Source organism: Pagrus major, chromosome 12 (assembly GCF_040436345.1).
Source record: "Pagrus major chromosome 12, Pma_NU_1.0".
Classification (NCBI taxonomy): domain Eukaryota; kingdom Metazoa; phylum Chordata; class Actinopteri; order Spariformes; family Sparidae; genus Pagrus; species Pagrus major.
In genome coordinates, this window is record NC_133226.1 from 26,038,352 (window position 1) to 26,055,823 (window position 17,472).

At 45.5% G+C, this 17,472-nt stretch overlaps 1 protein-coding gene across 1 annotated transcript; it reads right to left on the reverse strand.

Moving 5' to 3' along the window:
* Window positions 1-570: 570 nt before the first annotated feature.
* Window positions 571-14,443, reverse strand: naa25 (N-alpha-acetyltransferase 25, NatB auxiliary subunit). The gene is made up of 24 exons (XM_073477804.1): window positions 14,335-14,443; window positions 11,653-11,738; window positions 10,827-10,965; window positions 10,610-10,728; window positions 10,401-10,475; window positions 10,208-10,315; window positions 9,162-9,240; window positions 8,931-9,042; window positions 8,755-8,844; window positions 8,422-8,594; window positions 8,222-8,334; window positions 7,927-8,134; window positions 7,748-7,837; window positions 7,486-7,666; window positions 6,601-6,700; window positions 6,367-6,518; window positions 6,141-6,266; window positions 5,792-6,035; window positions 4,784-4,907; window positions 4,621-4,686; window positions 4,437-4,534; window positions 4,237-4,350; window positions 4,001-4,141; window positions 571-3,679 (listed from the first exon to the last, which is right to left on the reverse strand). The coding sequence occupies exons 1-24, from the start codon at window positions 14,426-14,428 to the stop codon at window positions 3,557-3,559; spliced, it is 2,955 nt and encodes a 984-aa protein (XP_073333905.1). The 5' UTR covers window positions 14,429-14,443; the 3' UTR covers window positions 571-3,556.
* Between the last annotated feature and the right edge of the window lie 3,029 nt (window positions 14,444-17,472).

Below are 17,472 nucleotides of genomic sequence, written 5' to 3' on the forward strand. Positions count from 1 at the left end.
CTTATAATTATTATATTTTTCTAATTATTTTCTTTATCTATCTGCACTTATTTTGTCTTTATGCTGCCGCAACACCTGAATTTTCCCCAATCAATAACAGATTGTTTTAGTTTATGTTATCTTATAAATTGAAATTGAAAGGATTGATTGGTTAAAAGCATTTAAAGTAAATTTGATTTCAAGTTTGTTTTTGTTCATAAAGTCAAAAAATATAATATTTAAAAAGACTATTCATGTAACAAGAAGTCAGTTGGTTGTTTTTGGATTTAAAAAAATTAATTCTAGTCAAAAAATTTAAAAAATAAATCTAGTTGCTCATTTTGAATTAGTAAAACTTGGATACAAATAATCCCAGATGAAGAAAAAATCAAATCAAACTCATGAACTTCAGTACTATTATTTGAGTAATGGCTTCATTTCTCAAAATTTCTAAATCAAACCCACAATTTTTGCGACGTTAATCGACAAACGATTCATGTACAAAGAAAACAGCCGTCGTGTAAACTGTCCGGAGTCCTTTGCAGCTTGCTAAAAAATAGGAAAATAAAGTCGAGACATTAAACAACAAAATTCTCACATTGACTTTTTTTTATTTAAAAAAAGCTTTGACATTCCAGTGTTTCTGTTTTCCATTTTCTAACAAAAGAGGGTGGTGAGATGACGCTCCAGATTGTCGACCATTATTCTGAACCTCAACAACAACAACAACAACAACGACACATGAAGTCTGATCACAAACATCTTCTCTCCAGCCGTGGATCCATTCAGACAGACGGGCTCGAGTGTTCGGAAAAAAAGGCATTTATTATTCGCAGGTGTGTGTGTGTGTGTGTGTGATTGTATACAAGACTGACAGGAAGGGGAGGGTTCACCGTTCACTCACATCTTCACATTGTTCTGCCGAATTCTTAATAAAATAATACAAACAAAAAGAAATAAATCAAACTGCAGTCGTCCATCAGTGCTCCTGGTGTTCACCTGTAACCTGCGTCACTGTCTGCCGTTATCTCCTCGGTTAGATCAGAAGAAGATGCTCGTTTCTTCACGAACTGAGAAGATGCTGAAGCTGATGAAATCGTTTTGGTTCATGAGACTCGAGGAGGCTGAGCGGGAATGACAAAAAAAACACATGAACACGGGGAAAATCTCAAGAGTTTCTACTGCAGCCGCTTTAAAACACACTAACGTCCGTTCACACCAGAGCCTCAGCTCCTATTTACACATTAGGTCCAATGTCAGTCGGATCAGGGTCGGAGGAAACAGGATCCGCTCAGCGTTCGGGTCAGAACACTCGACGCCTGAACTCATTCTCGCTTCTGACAAACTGGTTTTGTACTTTTGTCACTGCACTGATGGATCTTCATGAGAAATGTCTGATCATGGTTTTTCTCTGCAGTGTCAGAGGAAATGATGCAACGAGGAGAAAACACTGTTTTTGGTAAATATTCATATTTAAAAAGGGACAGTCCACCCCAAAATCAAAAACACATATTTCGCCTCTTACTCGTAGCATTAGCAAGCCATCTACATTGTTTTGGTGCGAGCGGCAGAGTTTGGGAGATACGCATTGACGCGGTTACTCGAGATAATCCACAGACCTTCTTGTGAGCAGTTTCATGCATCACCGCGCAGAGGGAAACACGCATCCAACTCATGGATGAGAGGCTAGCTCACTAAGCTAATGCTACGTGTCCACAGGGAAAGAAAAGACTCCTCGTACAACCGCGTCAACGCTTGGTGGCTCATTTGGAAGAAAGTTCACCTTAAGAGTTTATTTAGGCGTCTTTATTTTAACTGTTTTTATAGTTTTTCAGAGTTTCCAGAGGCAGTGAGTTGAGTCGCGCTGGACGCTCCTGATTTGCGTAAAGTCGCCTAGACTTAAACTTTATGCAATTGAGTCTCTCAAAAACTCAACGCTACTAGAATGACTTGCGTGGGAGCTCACATAGACAATGAATGGGAAGTGTAAAATGTAAATGATGGATCCTTCAGACAAGTACCATAACTACGCTAACTAAGCTAGCTAACGATTCAGTTCAGCCGAGGACAAAATTAGCGGTCGATCACACAGAAATGCATCACCAGCAAAACCGTGTTCCTGTTGCACAAAAGTGACACATTTCAAAGACGCCAAAGTACTTTACAGCGCACAACACTGATCTGTCGAGGTGTTTTTGAAGCATCACACCTCTGGCAACAAGCCTCAGTGTCTTAATGTTTACTCGTCCGTGAGTAGACGCACGCTTCCTTCTGCGCGGTGATACAGTTGGCGGGTTTAGTTCAAACTGCTCACAACCATGTCTGTGGATTATCTCGAGTAACCGGGTCATGACTTCTGTAAAGAGACAACTGTTGAGTTTTCATCTAGTAACTCTGCACCTCACACCAACACACTCCAGGTGCATTAACAGCACTACAGGCAAGAGGAAAAATATGTGTGTTCGATTCTGGGGTGAACTGCTCCTTTAAGATATTCATTAAATCATGATAAATCAGTCCAGTCTCAAAGGATTCTGACGGTGTGATCCACGCCTGATGTTTGTTTTGTGCTGGAACAACCCGAGTCCACAACAGACATGTTAACAAGCACCACTTCTACTAGGAATAAAAAATAAAAATAAAAATGAGAACAACAACAGCGGCAGACAGTTCAAGATTTCTTTAAAAAACAAAAAAAAAAACGTCCTGGTTATTTAACTCATCCCACCGCTGCGCTTTATAATACTGCAACTACAGAGGCGGCTCCACTTTCAGTACCGAAGCGACACACGAGATACAACGAAGCAAAAACAAAAGAAGGAAGAAGAAAAGTGAGAAAATAATCGTTGGAAGGGAAACTTCAGTCCTCATTTCCATCAGTTCGATGCAAAAAAAAAATTGTGCCCGTTTCCACTCGACGCAGAGAAACAGCTGGAGAAGCAGCACGTTGAGCTCCTTAGTGTTAACAGTCCCGTGTGTGTGTCTGTGTGCGTGTGTTGTGTGATTGTTCTCAGAGTCATGAGGAATAAACAGGAAACATAACTGACAAACAGAATAGTGGTTTATTGTGTCTTATATTGTAGCGGTAGTTGCTCTTTTTCTATGTACAATAATTTATTAGATTAGTTCATCTAAAACTGCGTATTCATTTCTCCTAATTTGCTCTATTGTTGTATTTTTTTATTTAAAAGTTGCGTCTTTTTTTTCTCTCCCACCTAATTTTCTTATAACTGCTGTATAAAGTCATGAGTTTTGTTTTTTTTCTTTTTACTTACAAGCTCGTGTGCTATAAGAGTTGCAAATGTCCCAGAGGTGTGTGTTGAAAAGTGAAAGAAAAGAAGGAAAAAAAAAAAAAAAAATCCAGATCGAGAGCTCACAAATATGCAGGAAAAAAAAAGGGGGGAGGTCAGTAACGACTGTGTGCTCGGCGGGTCGGGTCGGGTCGGGTCGAGTCGGGGGGGTTTTGTCGGACTCGTGGGTTTAGCTGGTGGGCTGACAGACGGCGGTTGTGGGGCATTGAGGGGCTGATGGCGGGGGGGTATAGTCGTCTTTATTTGGGGCGTGTGTGCGATGGTGTTCAGATCTTGAGGTTCTTTATAGTTTCCGCTCTCTTCTTGAGCAGATCTCCCACCTCCTGTAGAGAGCGCAGGTAACTGCTCTGCACCTTGTCCATAGCAGCCTTCATAAACGCAGCTTCATCCTGAAACAAAGACAAAAAAAAAGGGAAGTCCGTCAGATAATCATCGACGAGCATTTAGTCACGTTGTGTTAGCTTTTCTGGGTGACGGTGCGACTTCATTCTCTGATTCCAGCTTCTTAAATGTGAATATTTTCTGGTTTCTTTCCTCGTCTATGACAGTAAACTGAATATCTTTGGGTTGTGGATGAAACGAGACATGTGAGGACGACATGTTGGGCTTTTTATAGACCAAACAACTCATCGATTACTTGAGAAAATATCCAACAGATGATGAGACTTCTACCTGGGGAAGAGAAACGGTTCATGTTTGTGCACACTGACCTCCGGGCATCCGTCCAAGCTTAAACTGGCCAGTTTAAGGGCTGTCAGGCCCGTCTCCTGCCCCTTTATATGCTCCAGAGCCTGGGTGAGCAGGTCCTGCAAGCCCCCCGTCAGCTCCTGGAAGCCACACACCACCGCTGGCTGCAGGAGACACAGATCATCAGAGGAGAGTAAATACGACGGCAGTGAGGATTAATCACCAGGTCAGAGGGTGAAGAGTGATGATCAAACTGTACCATCGCCGTGTTCGCATCCTTTTTCTTCTTCTTCTTCTTTTTCTGTAGACTCGTCTTGAGTGGTCGGAGGATCTTGGCACAGTGACCAGCCATCCACAAGACTATGCACACCGTCTGCGCAGGACAACATGAATCAGTTAGACCTTCAACACGTCAGATCCAGTGCGGTGATGAAGTGAGAGGAAGCAGAGACGACTCACCTCGACAAAGAAGATGAGGTTTTCTAATAAGGAGGGCTGCGTTTTTAATTTGCTCTCTTTCATTTCCAATAAATCTCCTTTGCATTTATTCAGAATTTCTGTGGACACAAACAGGAAACATGAAGCGTTAACGGAAACAAAGCAACCCTCTGCAGTTTGCTGTGAAGTCCAGCTGCTGACTCACCTTGAAGCTGAACTACTAATGATTGGAAACCGTTACAGATCTGAGTCTGGAGCTCCGACGGCTCGTCTGAGAGGGAACAAAGAAACCAGCGGTAAGTAAAAAAAAAAAAGCATGGAAAGGTCAGAGCAGAGATCAGTTTCATGTTCCTGCTGCTCGTTCTCACCGAGTCCGACAGTCTCCAGCTCCTGTATGTGGACAGACAGCTGGAGCGCTGCAGCCTGGCACTGACAGCTCCCGCTGGACAGGGCCGGGGCCAGGCGGGTCGAGGGGGGTCCCAGGAATGGATACTACAACACAACACGGACGTTATTTCAGCAACGTTTTACCGACCGTCGTTCAAATGGACTGCAAAGATTCAACGGGAAGATACAGAAGATACAGCAGTGTTGGTTTTTTTGTTTAGGGAGTTACATGAGGGGTCAGGCCGATGGCTAACATCGTGATTCAAGAGCACAAAGAGACAGTAGCGTCCCCTCAGAGTCGACATGTGGGAGAGGAAATGAAAAGGTTTGTTGCTGCTCGGTCACATTGGGGAGGCGGCTGTGTTTCTTTGTCGTTACTTGCATGTTCTTACCTTTAGCTTATTCAGTACAGCTAGCCGGATAGCTTTGCTTCATGCTTCACGAGGACACAGCTAAATCACGACGTGTGGTGCAAAGACAAAGACCCTTTTAAACTTAGCTAAGGGACGAGCGAGTCGATCTGACTCCCTCCGCTGGTGATGGGAGACAGCTGGAAGTTGCCTTCAGAGCAGCGGTGGCTACAGCAGTGTGCTAATGAGCAGCTCCTGCGTTACAGCAACACTGAGGGGACATAATGCCTCACATTAAGAAACACATCATAACATCCCCTCTTCCACGACAAGGGAGTCTGGAGTGAACATTTGCCCCAAAAATAGAAGAACAGTTTCAGGAAGGACGTATTAAAGTGTGAATTTTGTTTTCGGGAAAACAAATAATGAGCCTGAAGCTAAAAATCCTGCCGTCTGTGTGATGATTCGGGTTCAGTTCAGGTTTGACCTGCACGAAGGACGTTTTTAGAGAATCAGCTGAGAGGTTAATAAGAAGGGGGGGTGCAGGCTGGCGTTAGCGCTCGTACATGTGACACACAAGGTTTTTTTACCTTGTGTGTCACAGTGTCATTGAGTTATTTAGTTAAACTGATGTGTTACCTGTACGCGTTTTTCTGCCATCTGAGCGGCGGTCTGTAGAGTCTGGTTGAGCTGCGACAGCAGGCTGCTGAGGATCGAGGACTTGTCTCCGACTCCGTTCTCGTTGGTCACCTCGGAGTTTTGCTGCGAGGCCGAGTGTCCCAGCGGCGCCAGCGAGGCGAGGAGGCGAAGAGTCAGAGAGCGTAACCTCAGCCACACCGACTCCTCCTCCAGAGAGCGACGCCGGTGCTCCTCAGTTAACTCTCTGTGAACGGAGAGGAGGCCAGCAGACGTGTTGAAGACGATTATTGATGAGTAAAACTGCGAAAACAAAATCTACAACAAAAGGGGGACAGTAATCCTGACGCACCTGTCTTTCGGGTCCCAGCTGGTGAAAACAGTCAGGTCTCTGTTGTCCCTCATAGTGTCCCAGGGGATGTCGTCCTCCTCTGCAGACAAAGACATGGCCTTCACACTCTCCTCCAGACTCAACACGCTGAAATAAAAACAAAAACAAAGACGACATCTAAATGAAGAATTCAAGTCTGCAGCACGAGTCGCTGTGATTTTTGTGCATGTTTTGAGTGTTTCCTCACATGTCGGCCTCCAGGAACAGATCGAGCAGCATCCTCTCAGTACGGACCTGAGCAAAGTGCAGTGATTGGTTCAACCTGTTCCTGAGAGCAATGAACTCTGGGATTTTCTCAAACGCTCCGTACTTGTACGCCTGGATGATATACTCTGAGGTCTGGTGGGAAGAACAGATGGATTAAAGGACTGAACGGTGAGGCGCCATCAGAACATCAGATCATCAGGTGGGATCGACTTACATCTTTCTGGTTCGAGTGGAAAAACCTGAGGGAGAAGTTACAGGACTGGGAGGCTGCGGCGAACTGACCCAACGACTCTGCGTAACGTGTTAACAGAAACCTGGAAGAGACAAAAGAAATCAGGAGTCAAACAAATCTCTCGCTGATCGTATCGACGCGGACAGGATCGTATTCAAACGTCTCAGAGAAAGAAAACAGGGTCGGCTGGCCTGCTGTCAGGAGTAAAAGCATTTTATCAGCGTTCTTGTTTGAGGGTTAAAGTGAATCGAGAGGCGCCAAAATGTGCCAGAAGCTGCCAGGAAGTCAAGCTAAGGGACGGACATCAGCACACAGTCCAGGCAAGAAGTGGTTTTAAAACCCAGTCACATACAGAATTAAAGAAAGTTTCCCTTCAGTGACTGAACGGATGTCTGCAGAGAAACACGACTGTGAAATAAACTCCGCTCAGACACAAATAAAGGAAGGAAATCGTCCTGTGAACCATTTTCAATTTGACTTTTTATACTTTTATGAGTCGATAGTTTTGCTTTTGTCACGCCACAATCTAGAGGTTGGCAGCTTTTTTATTTTATTTCCTCTTTTACAATAAAGTTCCTGCTAGAAACAAGCACGGACTCTCAGAAAAAACTAAAGGTTTTCAAAACTTGAAAGGTAATGAGATTAATTCATTTCATTCATTTATTGATTGACTCTTTACTCATCTATATAAATGTATCAATGCTGGAGTTGAAGCCTATTTAATACATCCTCATTGTTAGGAAACATCGTCCAACACCGGCTGATGCTACAAAAATCAACGACTTGTGTTCAGGGATGATGCACATTTATAAGCATCATTATACTGAACAACAGAGATAATATCAGTATCCGTGTTTGTGCACTGACCCGATGGTGTCGTGCTGTACGTGCTTGGCGTCCAGGCTGGAGTAAAGGTCCACTACAGGCTCAAAGGCTCCCAGGCGACAGTAGAGGAGCAGCAGCAGCAGCTTGAACTGGGCGTTGGAGGGACTGTGAGACAAACCCTCCTGCAGGACGCCCAACGACTGCCACACCATGTCCTCATCCCCTACGACACACACGGGAGAGACACGTTTAGAGACATCACGCAAACAGAGACAGACGAGGAATCAGAGACGGAGGGACTCACCGGTATCCGTCCACAAGTCGATGTATACGTGAGCTGCCATGAGACAATACATATCAGAGAACTGCAGCTCCGTCTTCAGAGCGTTCTTCCCTGTTAGACAAAGAAACCCACGAGTCAGAACAAACACAGGAAGCCACCTGCGATCGTTCGTTTCATCAGTGAATCAAAGCCTTTCTTACCGAACTTGAGTCCGTGCCGATAGTGAGCTTTGAGCTCGGCGATGAGGCGAAGCTTTCCCTCCACGTCGAGCGCGTGATGCAGCCCGAGCGCCCGACTCAGCTGACACACACACAAATGCCTCTGCAGCGCTTTGGTATCGTCCGGAAACGCGAATCCGTCGTCTCCCTGCTCCCCCAGGGGAACCGCTTCACTCAGACGGTTGATGAACTGAAACGTTGAGAGGAACGATGCGTTTCAGAGTCACTTCACTTCACAGGAGTCAGCGCGACAACACTGCTGTATGCTCGGGCGTACCTGAACGTGTTGATCAGCAGAGAGCAGGTGGAGGTATATTTTTAGGTCGGTGATGCAGCACGGTTTGTCCCCAAACTTCCCAAAGAACTGCACCATCAGCTCTAAAGGCTCTCCTGTTTAAAGACACAGACACGTTAAAGCAGAGTGAAACTGCAGAGCGGCGCGAAAACAAACTGGTTTTTACACTCCATGTGTTTTACCCAGCTGGCTCTCTTCAGGACAGCCTCGCTCTCTCAGTCTGTGGATCAATTCGAGCCGAGCTAAGTAAGGTCCTCTGAGCGCACGAGAGTCTTTGTCGTCCTCTCCTTTGATTCTGTCTTCCACGAACCTCACCACGTCGGCCACAGTGTGATGGACCGCACCCTCCGGACAGCTGCAGACACACAGAGAGACACAGATCACGTTTATCTGTGAAGGAAAACACGTTTTCCAACCGCCGTCCTCCGAAGATTAGAGCTGAACGACGGAGCAGAGCTACAGGAACTCGGAGAATCACACCAGAGTCCATTCAAGATGTAAGCGATTGTACTCACTGCTCGCCTTCTTCTGGCGGACTCCACGACTGATCGATCAGGTGGAAGAGGGAGTCGAAGTAGGAAGGGTAGAACTGCCAGTCGTCAGGACTGCAAACAAGAAACGCACACAGGTTCATAACCAATCAGCTCATCAGCAGGTGTGTGTTAACGACGAGGTGCGAGCCCGAACTCACTTCTTGAGCAGCAGCTTGTGGGCCAGAGCGTTGCACTCGGGCCAGCGCTGTAGCCTCTGGTAGAGCATCATGCACTTGTTTTCTCGGCTCTGCAGCTCGCTGGTCAGCTTCTCTGTGGGAACACACACACACACACACACATATAGTCAAAGACAGTTGATAGTCGAACGAGGAAGAACTCACAACATCTCGATGATCCTTCAGGTTTTATAAGTGCAGAAGCATTCGTACCCCCCAGTGGTCCTCTGATCACATCGAGAGCCTCGACACATTTCCCCAAACGCTCCAGGATCATAAAATACAGCTGCACCTGCAGACACACAAACAAAAACCACAAACAACTGTAAATATCAGCACAAACTCTGGAACAATCATCCGTCTGTCTGCTAATTAGTGAAAATATAAGTAGACATTGTTTGTAGCCTCATTGTTGCTAGGTTACTGAGCTTCTCAAGGTGACACATTTACTTTTTCATAAAAGCGTGACACTCGGCGGAGCGTGAACATCAGAGTCATTATGAAACCGTCTGTCGGCCTCGTGGGCGGACGTAACGCTCGTTGTACTTTCCACCGTAACAGAATTGTGTATTTTACATAATATCTCCTGAACGGACCACGATAACACAGATGTTATCATGTTTGAACAGTCAGGGATGACAATGATACCACGCACAGCGTCATCAACTGTTAAGGCAGCTGGTTAATGGTACCAAATGTCACGCTTTAGAGTCAAAATGGTGACGGACATCTGCAGAAACGGCGGCGTCACGATGAGGAACTCAAAACTCATTCAGACAGAAGAGAGAGTGAGTGAGTGTGTGTGACCAGCACACGAGCAATAAAAAGGGGAATTCACATTTTACTTGAAGCTTTAAGGAAGTTTTTCATGTTTCATTTTCACCAGGCGTCAAGAATAAAAGACGAACAGCAGCTCGAGGAAACGTCCCAGAAAATGATTCACCTGAACGTGATAATCTTGTGTTTTATCCTTCAATGTGGTAACTTTCATTTATGTTCACACTCCACCCACAACATCTGTCACATGTTTGTCTGACCTCCATTTTTCCCTGTCGAACTGGTTTTTGGGGAGTTTTGCTGATCTGAATCGAGGGCGTCAGGATACGGGGTGCTGTGTGATGTACAGAAACGCTCGGACCGGGCTGCATGAATAAAATGAACTTGGATCACTTGAATCTGCGTGTTGAAGCCAGTTGTCACGGCCGGTCAAGATTCTGCATCAACATGAATCCTTCAGGCGACGCAGACACTTGACTCACCTCCGCTTCAGCTTCGATCTTCTCCTCCTTCACCATTTTCTCCACCATGCGCTCGGCCAGAGGCAGGAACATGGTCTGGGACAGCTTCTCATCCTGTGCTGAGATGGCCTGAACCGCACAAACAAACACAGCACGCGAGTTACGATCAGAATAATTCAGGATCTGGGGGGAATGTGAGCGTCCGTGCTCTTACCTGCATCACCAGACTCATGACGGACCAGAAGTAGTACGGGTTCTTGGGGACAATTTTATACAAGGCCATTCCCGCCTGTAAAGGGCGAAGATGCAGTCGTGAACATCCTCTTCTTTATTCTGACGATGTGTCCGTTATTTAACGAGCAGCTCTCGGTTGTGTGTTTGAGTGTTTATATGCAGGTGTGGACGCGAGCGTGACGTTCTCACCTGCTGCATCTTCTTGTACTCCCCCACGCGAGCGTACGCCATGAAGAGGTGCGAGTGGTACTCCTCGCTGAGAGGAACCTTCTTCACCGCCGCTTCGTACAGCTTCGCCACCAACTCCGCTGTGAACGAACACGCACGGCAGCTAACAGACTGTCCTCAGAGGAGTGTTGTTATCATTATTACCAGTGTGTGTGTGTGTGTGTGTGTGTGTACTCACGACGATGCATCTCTCTGTACAGGATGGTCAGAGCTTGTAGTGAGTTGTCGTCAGTGGGCTCCAGAGTGGCCACTTCCTGCGCCAGAGAAAAAGCTTCATCCTGCTTCCCGGTCCTCTGAAGCCCGATCGCCTTCAGGACCTGAGAGTCAAACACACAGTTTACTTTTTACGACTGATCCCGACGAGCAGCGAACGCCTGCAGCAACAGGCAGCGGCTCAGAGAAACGCCGCAGCGTCCAGCGTCTTTACTCCGACTCTTCAGAAAGCTGCTGGTGACGCCACCGACGCTCTTCTGGTGATAATATTCACTGTATTTTTATATATCTCGTGCACCCACGTCCTCCTCACTCTGATGTCAAATAAAAACATCACACAGCAGCAGCTGTCAAGATGCACGTGCAGCGTTTTTTCCCGGTGCACAACCAGCACTTTTCTGCTGTGTGGACCCGAGGACATGTTCACTGCACAGTCGTCGAAGCCCGAGTTCCCCCAATTATTTAAAGCGTTATAAATTATAAATGATTTTCCTTGTGAACGACTCCGGGAGGACAGAACGGACCCAAAACCCTCAGATTTAACACTTCACAGAGCTTCTCACGCTCTGACGTTCGGCTCCGTCTAAAAACAACATCGTAATGAAACTACGTCTTATTAAACCGAGCAGAGTTATTAGTTTTCATTAGTTTTTAAGTTTTAGTTTAGTTTTTATCAGTATTATGATAATCTGGGGAGTCAGGAAACCAAACCAGGCCTGTAAAACACATCTGGAGCGATGCCGCTGGTTTGTGTGTTCTGGTTCTGTGAGACTGGATCCTCGGTCACCCACCTTGGCACAGTGCAGGTCCTTGTGTTTCTTCAGCAGTTTATCCGCCTGCTGTATCGCCATTTTATTGTTGCCATTATCAAGGTAATCTGAGGAAACACGAGAGACAAGACATCACGTTAATCTGAGGAGCAGCACCAGAACAACGACAGCTGATGTTGACACGGACAATAAATCTGTGTGGCATGAAAGCGATGTCGGATCGTTCACTCCTCGTCCTCGTCAGACGCTGTATCTGTTGTGACTTGTGTCTGATCAGCTCCCGGGCCTGTGGATCAATACATCCGTCGTCTTTGTTCGGTTCTGTACGAGTTTGCGTCAGAAACAAACTCTCTGCGGTGAAGCAGCTCAGCTCAGGACGCCATCTCGGGTCAGTGGAGAAACGTTGGTCACTTCGCATTTACGTCACGACGGTGGAGACGAGCAGAGAGAACGAGCCGCAGGTTTTATTCTGTTTGGGCTTTAAAACTAATTATAATCTGAATATTAGCCTCCATGTAAATGAGATGAGCATCAAAACAATTACTTTTAGGCTGTTGTTGATTTATTTTCTGCTTTTCATAGTTGTTGTTCACAGATGTGGAAACTGGCTGTCGCGACACTGGAACGTCCAACTTCAAAATAATATCCTGAAACAGATTCTGCTTTGATTCTCAAATAAAAATCAGACGTACATTTTAGATTTTGAATAAAAAATAAATATGATAAGTTTACTGAGTGTGAAGCACAGCAGCACCTCGCTGTCGAGGGGCGGCGCTGCTCCTGGTGGATCAACGCTGCAGAACGATCAATATGTAATCCATATCATTGATAACACTTCCTTAAATGTGATTATTTTCTGCTTTCTTTCCTCCTCTGTGACTCTAAACTGAATATCTTTGTGTTGCAGATGAAACAAAACATTTGAGGACGTCGTCTTGGCTGTTTTATAGACCAAACAACAAATCAATTAATTGACTAAATGAACCAATAACGAAACCGATCGTTAGTTTCAGCTCCATCTGACAGTATTCTGATGCTCGACTTGTTATTTCTGAGCAAAAATACCAAACATTTATTGATCCAGCTGTGTTTTCTTCATCTGAGGCGACAATAAACTGGTAATTTTAGATTTCTGGACAGTTGGGTTGAACTTTAAAGCCATTTAAATACATTAACTTTGACTTTAGATGATTACAAAAGACTTTCTCTTGCAATCTGTTGATGAAACTATTAATAATCGATCATTTTGTGTCGTCTCAGGTTTTGGATACTGATAGGTCGTGATGTCAGTGTTTTAAAGGCTGCGTTACCAGCCTCTCCTACTTGTTTTAAGACTTTAAGTCATCGTTAAAGGCCACATCGATGCAACAATGATTAAAGTAACTGCTGACTGCAGCTCAGGTCTCCATCATCATCACACATGTCTCTCTGACTGACTGACTGGTTGACTGACTGACTGTCTGACTGGTTGGTAAATGCTGAAGTATCTCATGCAGCCACACACAAACACAAACCTCAGTTTAGCCTCTTCATGACAGCTGGCTGCCAAAATTAACCGTGCCAGACACAGTTCAGGGTGATTATGTCACGTCTATTCTCTGTGTCCACACTGTCATCATCACAGGAGACCAACAAGTTGACGACAGCTCACAGAAATGTCACAAACATGGAGAGAAACATCACTTCAGGTCTGCCTGACAAACTGTTAGCAGCCCTGAGGCTCCACACCTCGATGGGGAAACACAAGAGGGCTAACTTGCTTGTTTTTTGGGGTTTTTAAAAGTGCATTTTCTCTGTCCTGCACACTGATGCTAAGCTAAATGCTTTGACAAAGTTCCCAACAAAAAAAAAACCCTGCTCATTCTCAGCAGCTAGCTCCGTGAACCGACTGCTTAAATGTCTGTTAGCACAATGCTAACAAGGCTAAAGCGAGACAGTGTGTGAAACGTGTGTGATTCATCGCAGTTGCTTAATGTTACAACACAGTGAATGTCTTTTATTTCCGTTATTTAGCAGCACATTGTTCAGCCTCCGTGAGCTGTGACAGCTAGCGAGCTAGCTAGCAAGCAAGCTAACAAGCTAGCCGAGTACAGGAGTTAGCTTGAAGCATTGTCCTGACACCTCTGTCCTGATGCTAGCTGCAAGCTAACCGTGTCACATTCAGCTAGTTGTAAAGAGGCTACACGTTCAGGCTGGACACGGACAGCTGATCACAGCGGAAATCCTCATCAAGCCGAGGCACGAAGGACAAAACTTTTCTTTTTAAACCCGCACACAGCTGCAGCATGTTCAGGGGCTGAGCTAGCTGACACATTAGCACGCTAGCTAGCTGTCAAATAGCGACCATTAGCATAAAAAAAGGGGAGAAAGCACTTCGACTTTGAGAATGAGCCGAACCGGACGGCACCGTTCAGCGCCACAACACCGCCCGGAGCGACCCACAGCTGCGGCACAGAGACCCGCGGCTAGTCGCGCCCCAGCCCCGGCGAGGCGGCAGCCCGGGGAAGGTGCACTGTCATTGGGCGCTGCGGGCAGCAGACACCGTGGTTGGAGCTGGTGGGGCCGCATCGCTGCTGCCCCCCCACCACCCCCCCTCCGGCTCCACCAGCTCCTACTTTACACACATGCAGCGGCTCAGATCGCACTAATGTTCCGCAGACAGACACACACACCCCGCTGCACAACTCCCCATTGAGTCCTCACCGTAGATCGGCCTGAGTCTCCTGTCGTTGGGATCTTGCACATGGCCTCTCGCCGCCATGGTGGAGTTTACCTGCTGGGGGAAATGTTGACGCATGCGCACTGCGAGCTGCCTCTAGGAGCGATTAAAGGATTTCTTTTCTTGCTGAAAGAGCAAGAAGCTGCGTGAAGCTGCGTGAAGCTGCAAGAAGCTGCGTGAAGCTGCGTGAAGCTGCGTGAAACTGCAAGAAGCTGCGTGAAGCTTCATGAAACTGTGTGAAGCTGCAAGAAGCTGCGTGAAGCTGCGTGAAGCTTCATGAAGCTGCGTGAAGCTGCAAGAAGCTTCATGAAACTGCGTGAAGCTGCAAGAAGCTGCGTGAAGCTGCGTGAAGCTGCAAGAAGCTGCGTGAAGCTGCAAGAAGCTGCGTGAAGCTGCAAGAAGCTGCGTGAAGCTGCGTGAAGATGCAAGAAGCTTCGTGAAGCTGCAAGAAGCTGCGTGAAACTGCGTGAAGCTTCAAGAAGCTGCGTGAAACTGCAAGAAGCTGCGTGAAGCTGCGTGAAACTGCGTGAAGCTTCGTGAAGCTGCGTGAAACTGCGTGAAGCTTCAAGAAGCTGCGTGAAGCTGCAAGAAGCTGCGTGAAGCTGCGTGAAACTGCGTGAAGCTTCAAGAAGCTGCGTGAAGCTGCGTGAAGCTTCATGAAGCTGCGTGAAGCTGCAAGAAGCTGCGTGAAGCTTCGTGAAGCTTCGTGAAGCTGCAAGAAGCTGCGTGAAGCTGCGTGAAGCTGCAAGAAGCTGCGTGAAGCTTAATCAAGCTGCGTGAAGCTGCGTGAAGCTGCAAGAAGCTGCGTGAAGCTGCAAGAAGCTGCAAGAAGCTGCGTGAAGCTGCAAGAAGCTGCGTGAAGCTTCGTGAAGCTACAAGAAGCTGCATGAAGCTGCGTGAAGCTGCAAGAAGCTGCGTGAAACTGCGTGAAGCTGCAAGAAGCTGCGTGAAGCTGCGTGAAGCTTCGTGAAGCTGCAAGAAGCTGCGTGAAGCTTCGTGAAGCTTCGTGAAGCTGCAAGAAGCTGCGTGAAGCTGCAAGAAGCTGCGTGAAGCTACAAGAAGCTGCGTGAAGCTGCAAGAAGCTGCGTGAAGCTGCAAGAAGCTGCAAGAAGCTGCGTGAAACTGCGTGAAGCTTCATGAAGCTGCAAGAAGCTGCGTGAAACTGCGTGAAGCTTCATGAAGCTGCAAGAAGCTGCGTGAAGCTGCAAGAAGCTTCGTGAAGCTGCAAGAAGCTGCGTGAAACTGCGTGAAGCTTCATGAAGCTGCAAGAAGCTGCGTGAAGCTGCAAGAAGCTGCGTGAAGCTGCGTGAAGCTGCAAGAAGCTGCAAGAAGCTGTGAAGATGTGCTGCAGCACAGATCATCTGCACACATGGAGAAACACTGTTACACTTTGTTATTTCCACCTTATGGAGAAATGTAGAAGGAGTGGTGCAATAAAACTAACAGTACAGTGCATAAGTACAACTTTGAGGTACTTTTATACGTTATACTTCTACTCTGCTGCAGCTGTGAGGCATTTAATGCACTTTTTACTCCTAATAAATTATAATGCATGCAGATATTCACATGCCATCTCCACCAGCTGCACATCAGTGACACTTACATGTGAACACCTCAGTGTGCCGACACATTTAAACTGGCCGCTCTGCACGAAAAGTCCATTAACTTTGGTACTTTAAAGTATATGTTGATGCTAATATCCTCATAAAAACACTGTGGTGTTGAGATTTTTACTTAAAAGATCTGAATTATTGTTTTTTGTATATTGTATATAGTACTTTATTGTTTTTTGTATATAGTACTTTGTTTTTTTGTATATTGTATACAGTACTTTGTTTTTTGTATATAGTACTTTGTTTTTTGTATATTGTATGTAGTACTTTACTGTCTTTTGTATATTGTATATAGTACTTTACTGCTTCTTATTGTTTCTATATTTGCCCTTGTATTTTGCTTGTATTTGTACTTGAATGTACCTGCTGCTTTGATAACCTATTTTCCCCTCTGGGATTAATAAAGTTATCTATCTATCTAAATACTATATATACTATCTATCTAATACTTCTTCCATCACTGCCAGGATTCATGAGAATGCAGATATTGTGTATGTCACAAGTTTAAAGAGGCATTATGTAACAACTTGAGGTGATTAACATGTATTAATCACTTTATTATCGGTGATGTGACAGGAAACATGAGCCCGTCTGTCTCTCTCTTTAACTTGTTTAACGCTGCTGGACTGTTGATTTCTTCTCCGTGACTTTGTACCTCAGTGCTTCTCTCGCTCGGCTAACGGAGCGCGACAGTATCTAATGTTAGTTCAGAAAATGGGAGCCTGCTGACGTAAACCGGAGACGACGACACAAAAGTCCCACAGAGCCCCTTTAATGACCAGACACCAGACGTCTCACACTTCCCTGAAAAGGTCTGTTCTCATGCAGTGAGCTCAACACTTGTTTTAGGCTTCCAGACTCGTTATAACTAATTAAAAATCAGATTTAATAACAGAATCTTTCTTTTAGTGTCACACTCACATCTGCACTGCGAGGCTCAAACATTAAAGTAGAGGAAATCTAATTTCTGAGAGGAGAAGCTGCTGCCAGAGGACAAATTATCCAAAGTCCCCACTGTGCTTCCTCTCAAACCTCCATTCTGAGTCACTTTATTGTGAAAAGCTTCGTCTGAAAGGTCAAACTGGGACAAAACTGTCACCACTGACCATTGCTACGTTAATATTGTTGGAAATAAGTACATTTCTTTTAATGTATTGTTCTTTATTCCATGTTTGCAGCCTTTGAAAGACAAAGTTTGAGAGTTTAACGAGTTAAAGAGAAAAGTATCTGGTAGAATAATATTCAAACCAGCTGCGTATGCTAATATTTATTTTGTTACTGTTGTCAGATAAAACAAAAGTTATGTCTTTATGTCCTTCTGTTGTATTTTGGCCGTGTGTGGAAATAAATCAAAATTTAAATATCTAATCAGGAACAATATTCATGTGTGGTTCGAGTAAAGTAATCTGGTAAAGATTTTCATGTTTCAGAAGAAATATCTGAGTGTGGAGAAGCGATAAAAAAGCACATTTCAACATGAAATAACAGACACAAACAGGAAACAGCGCG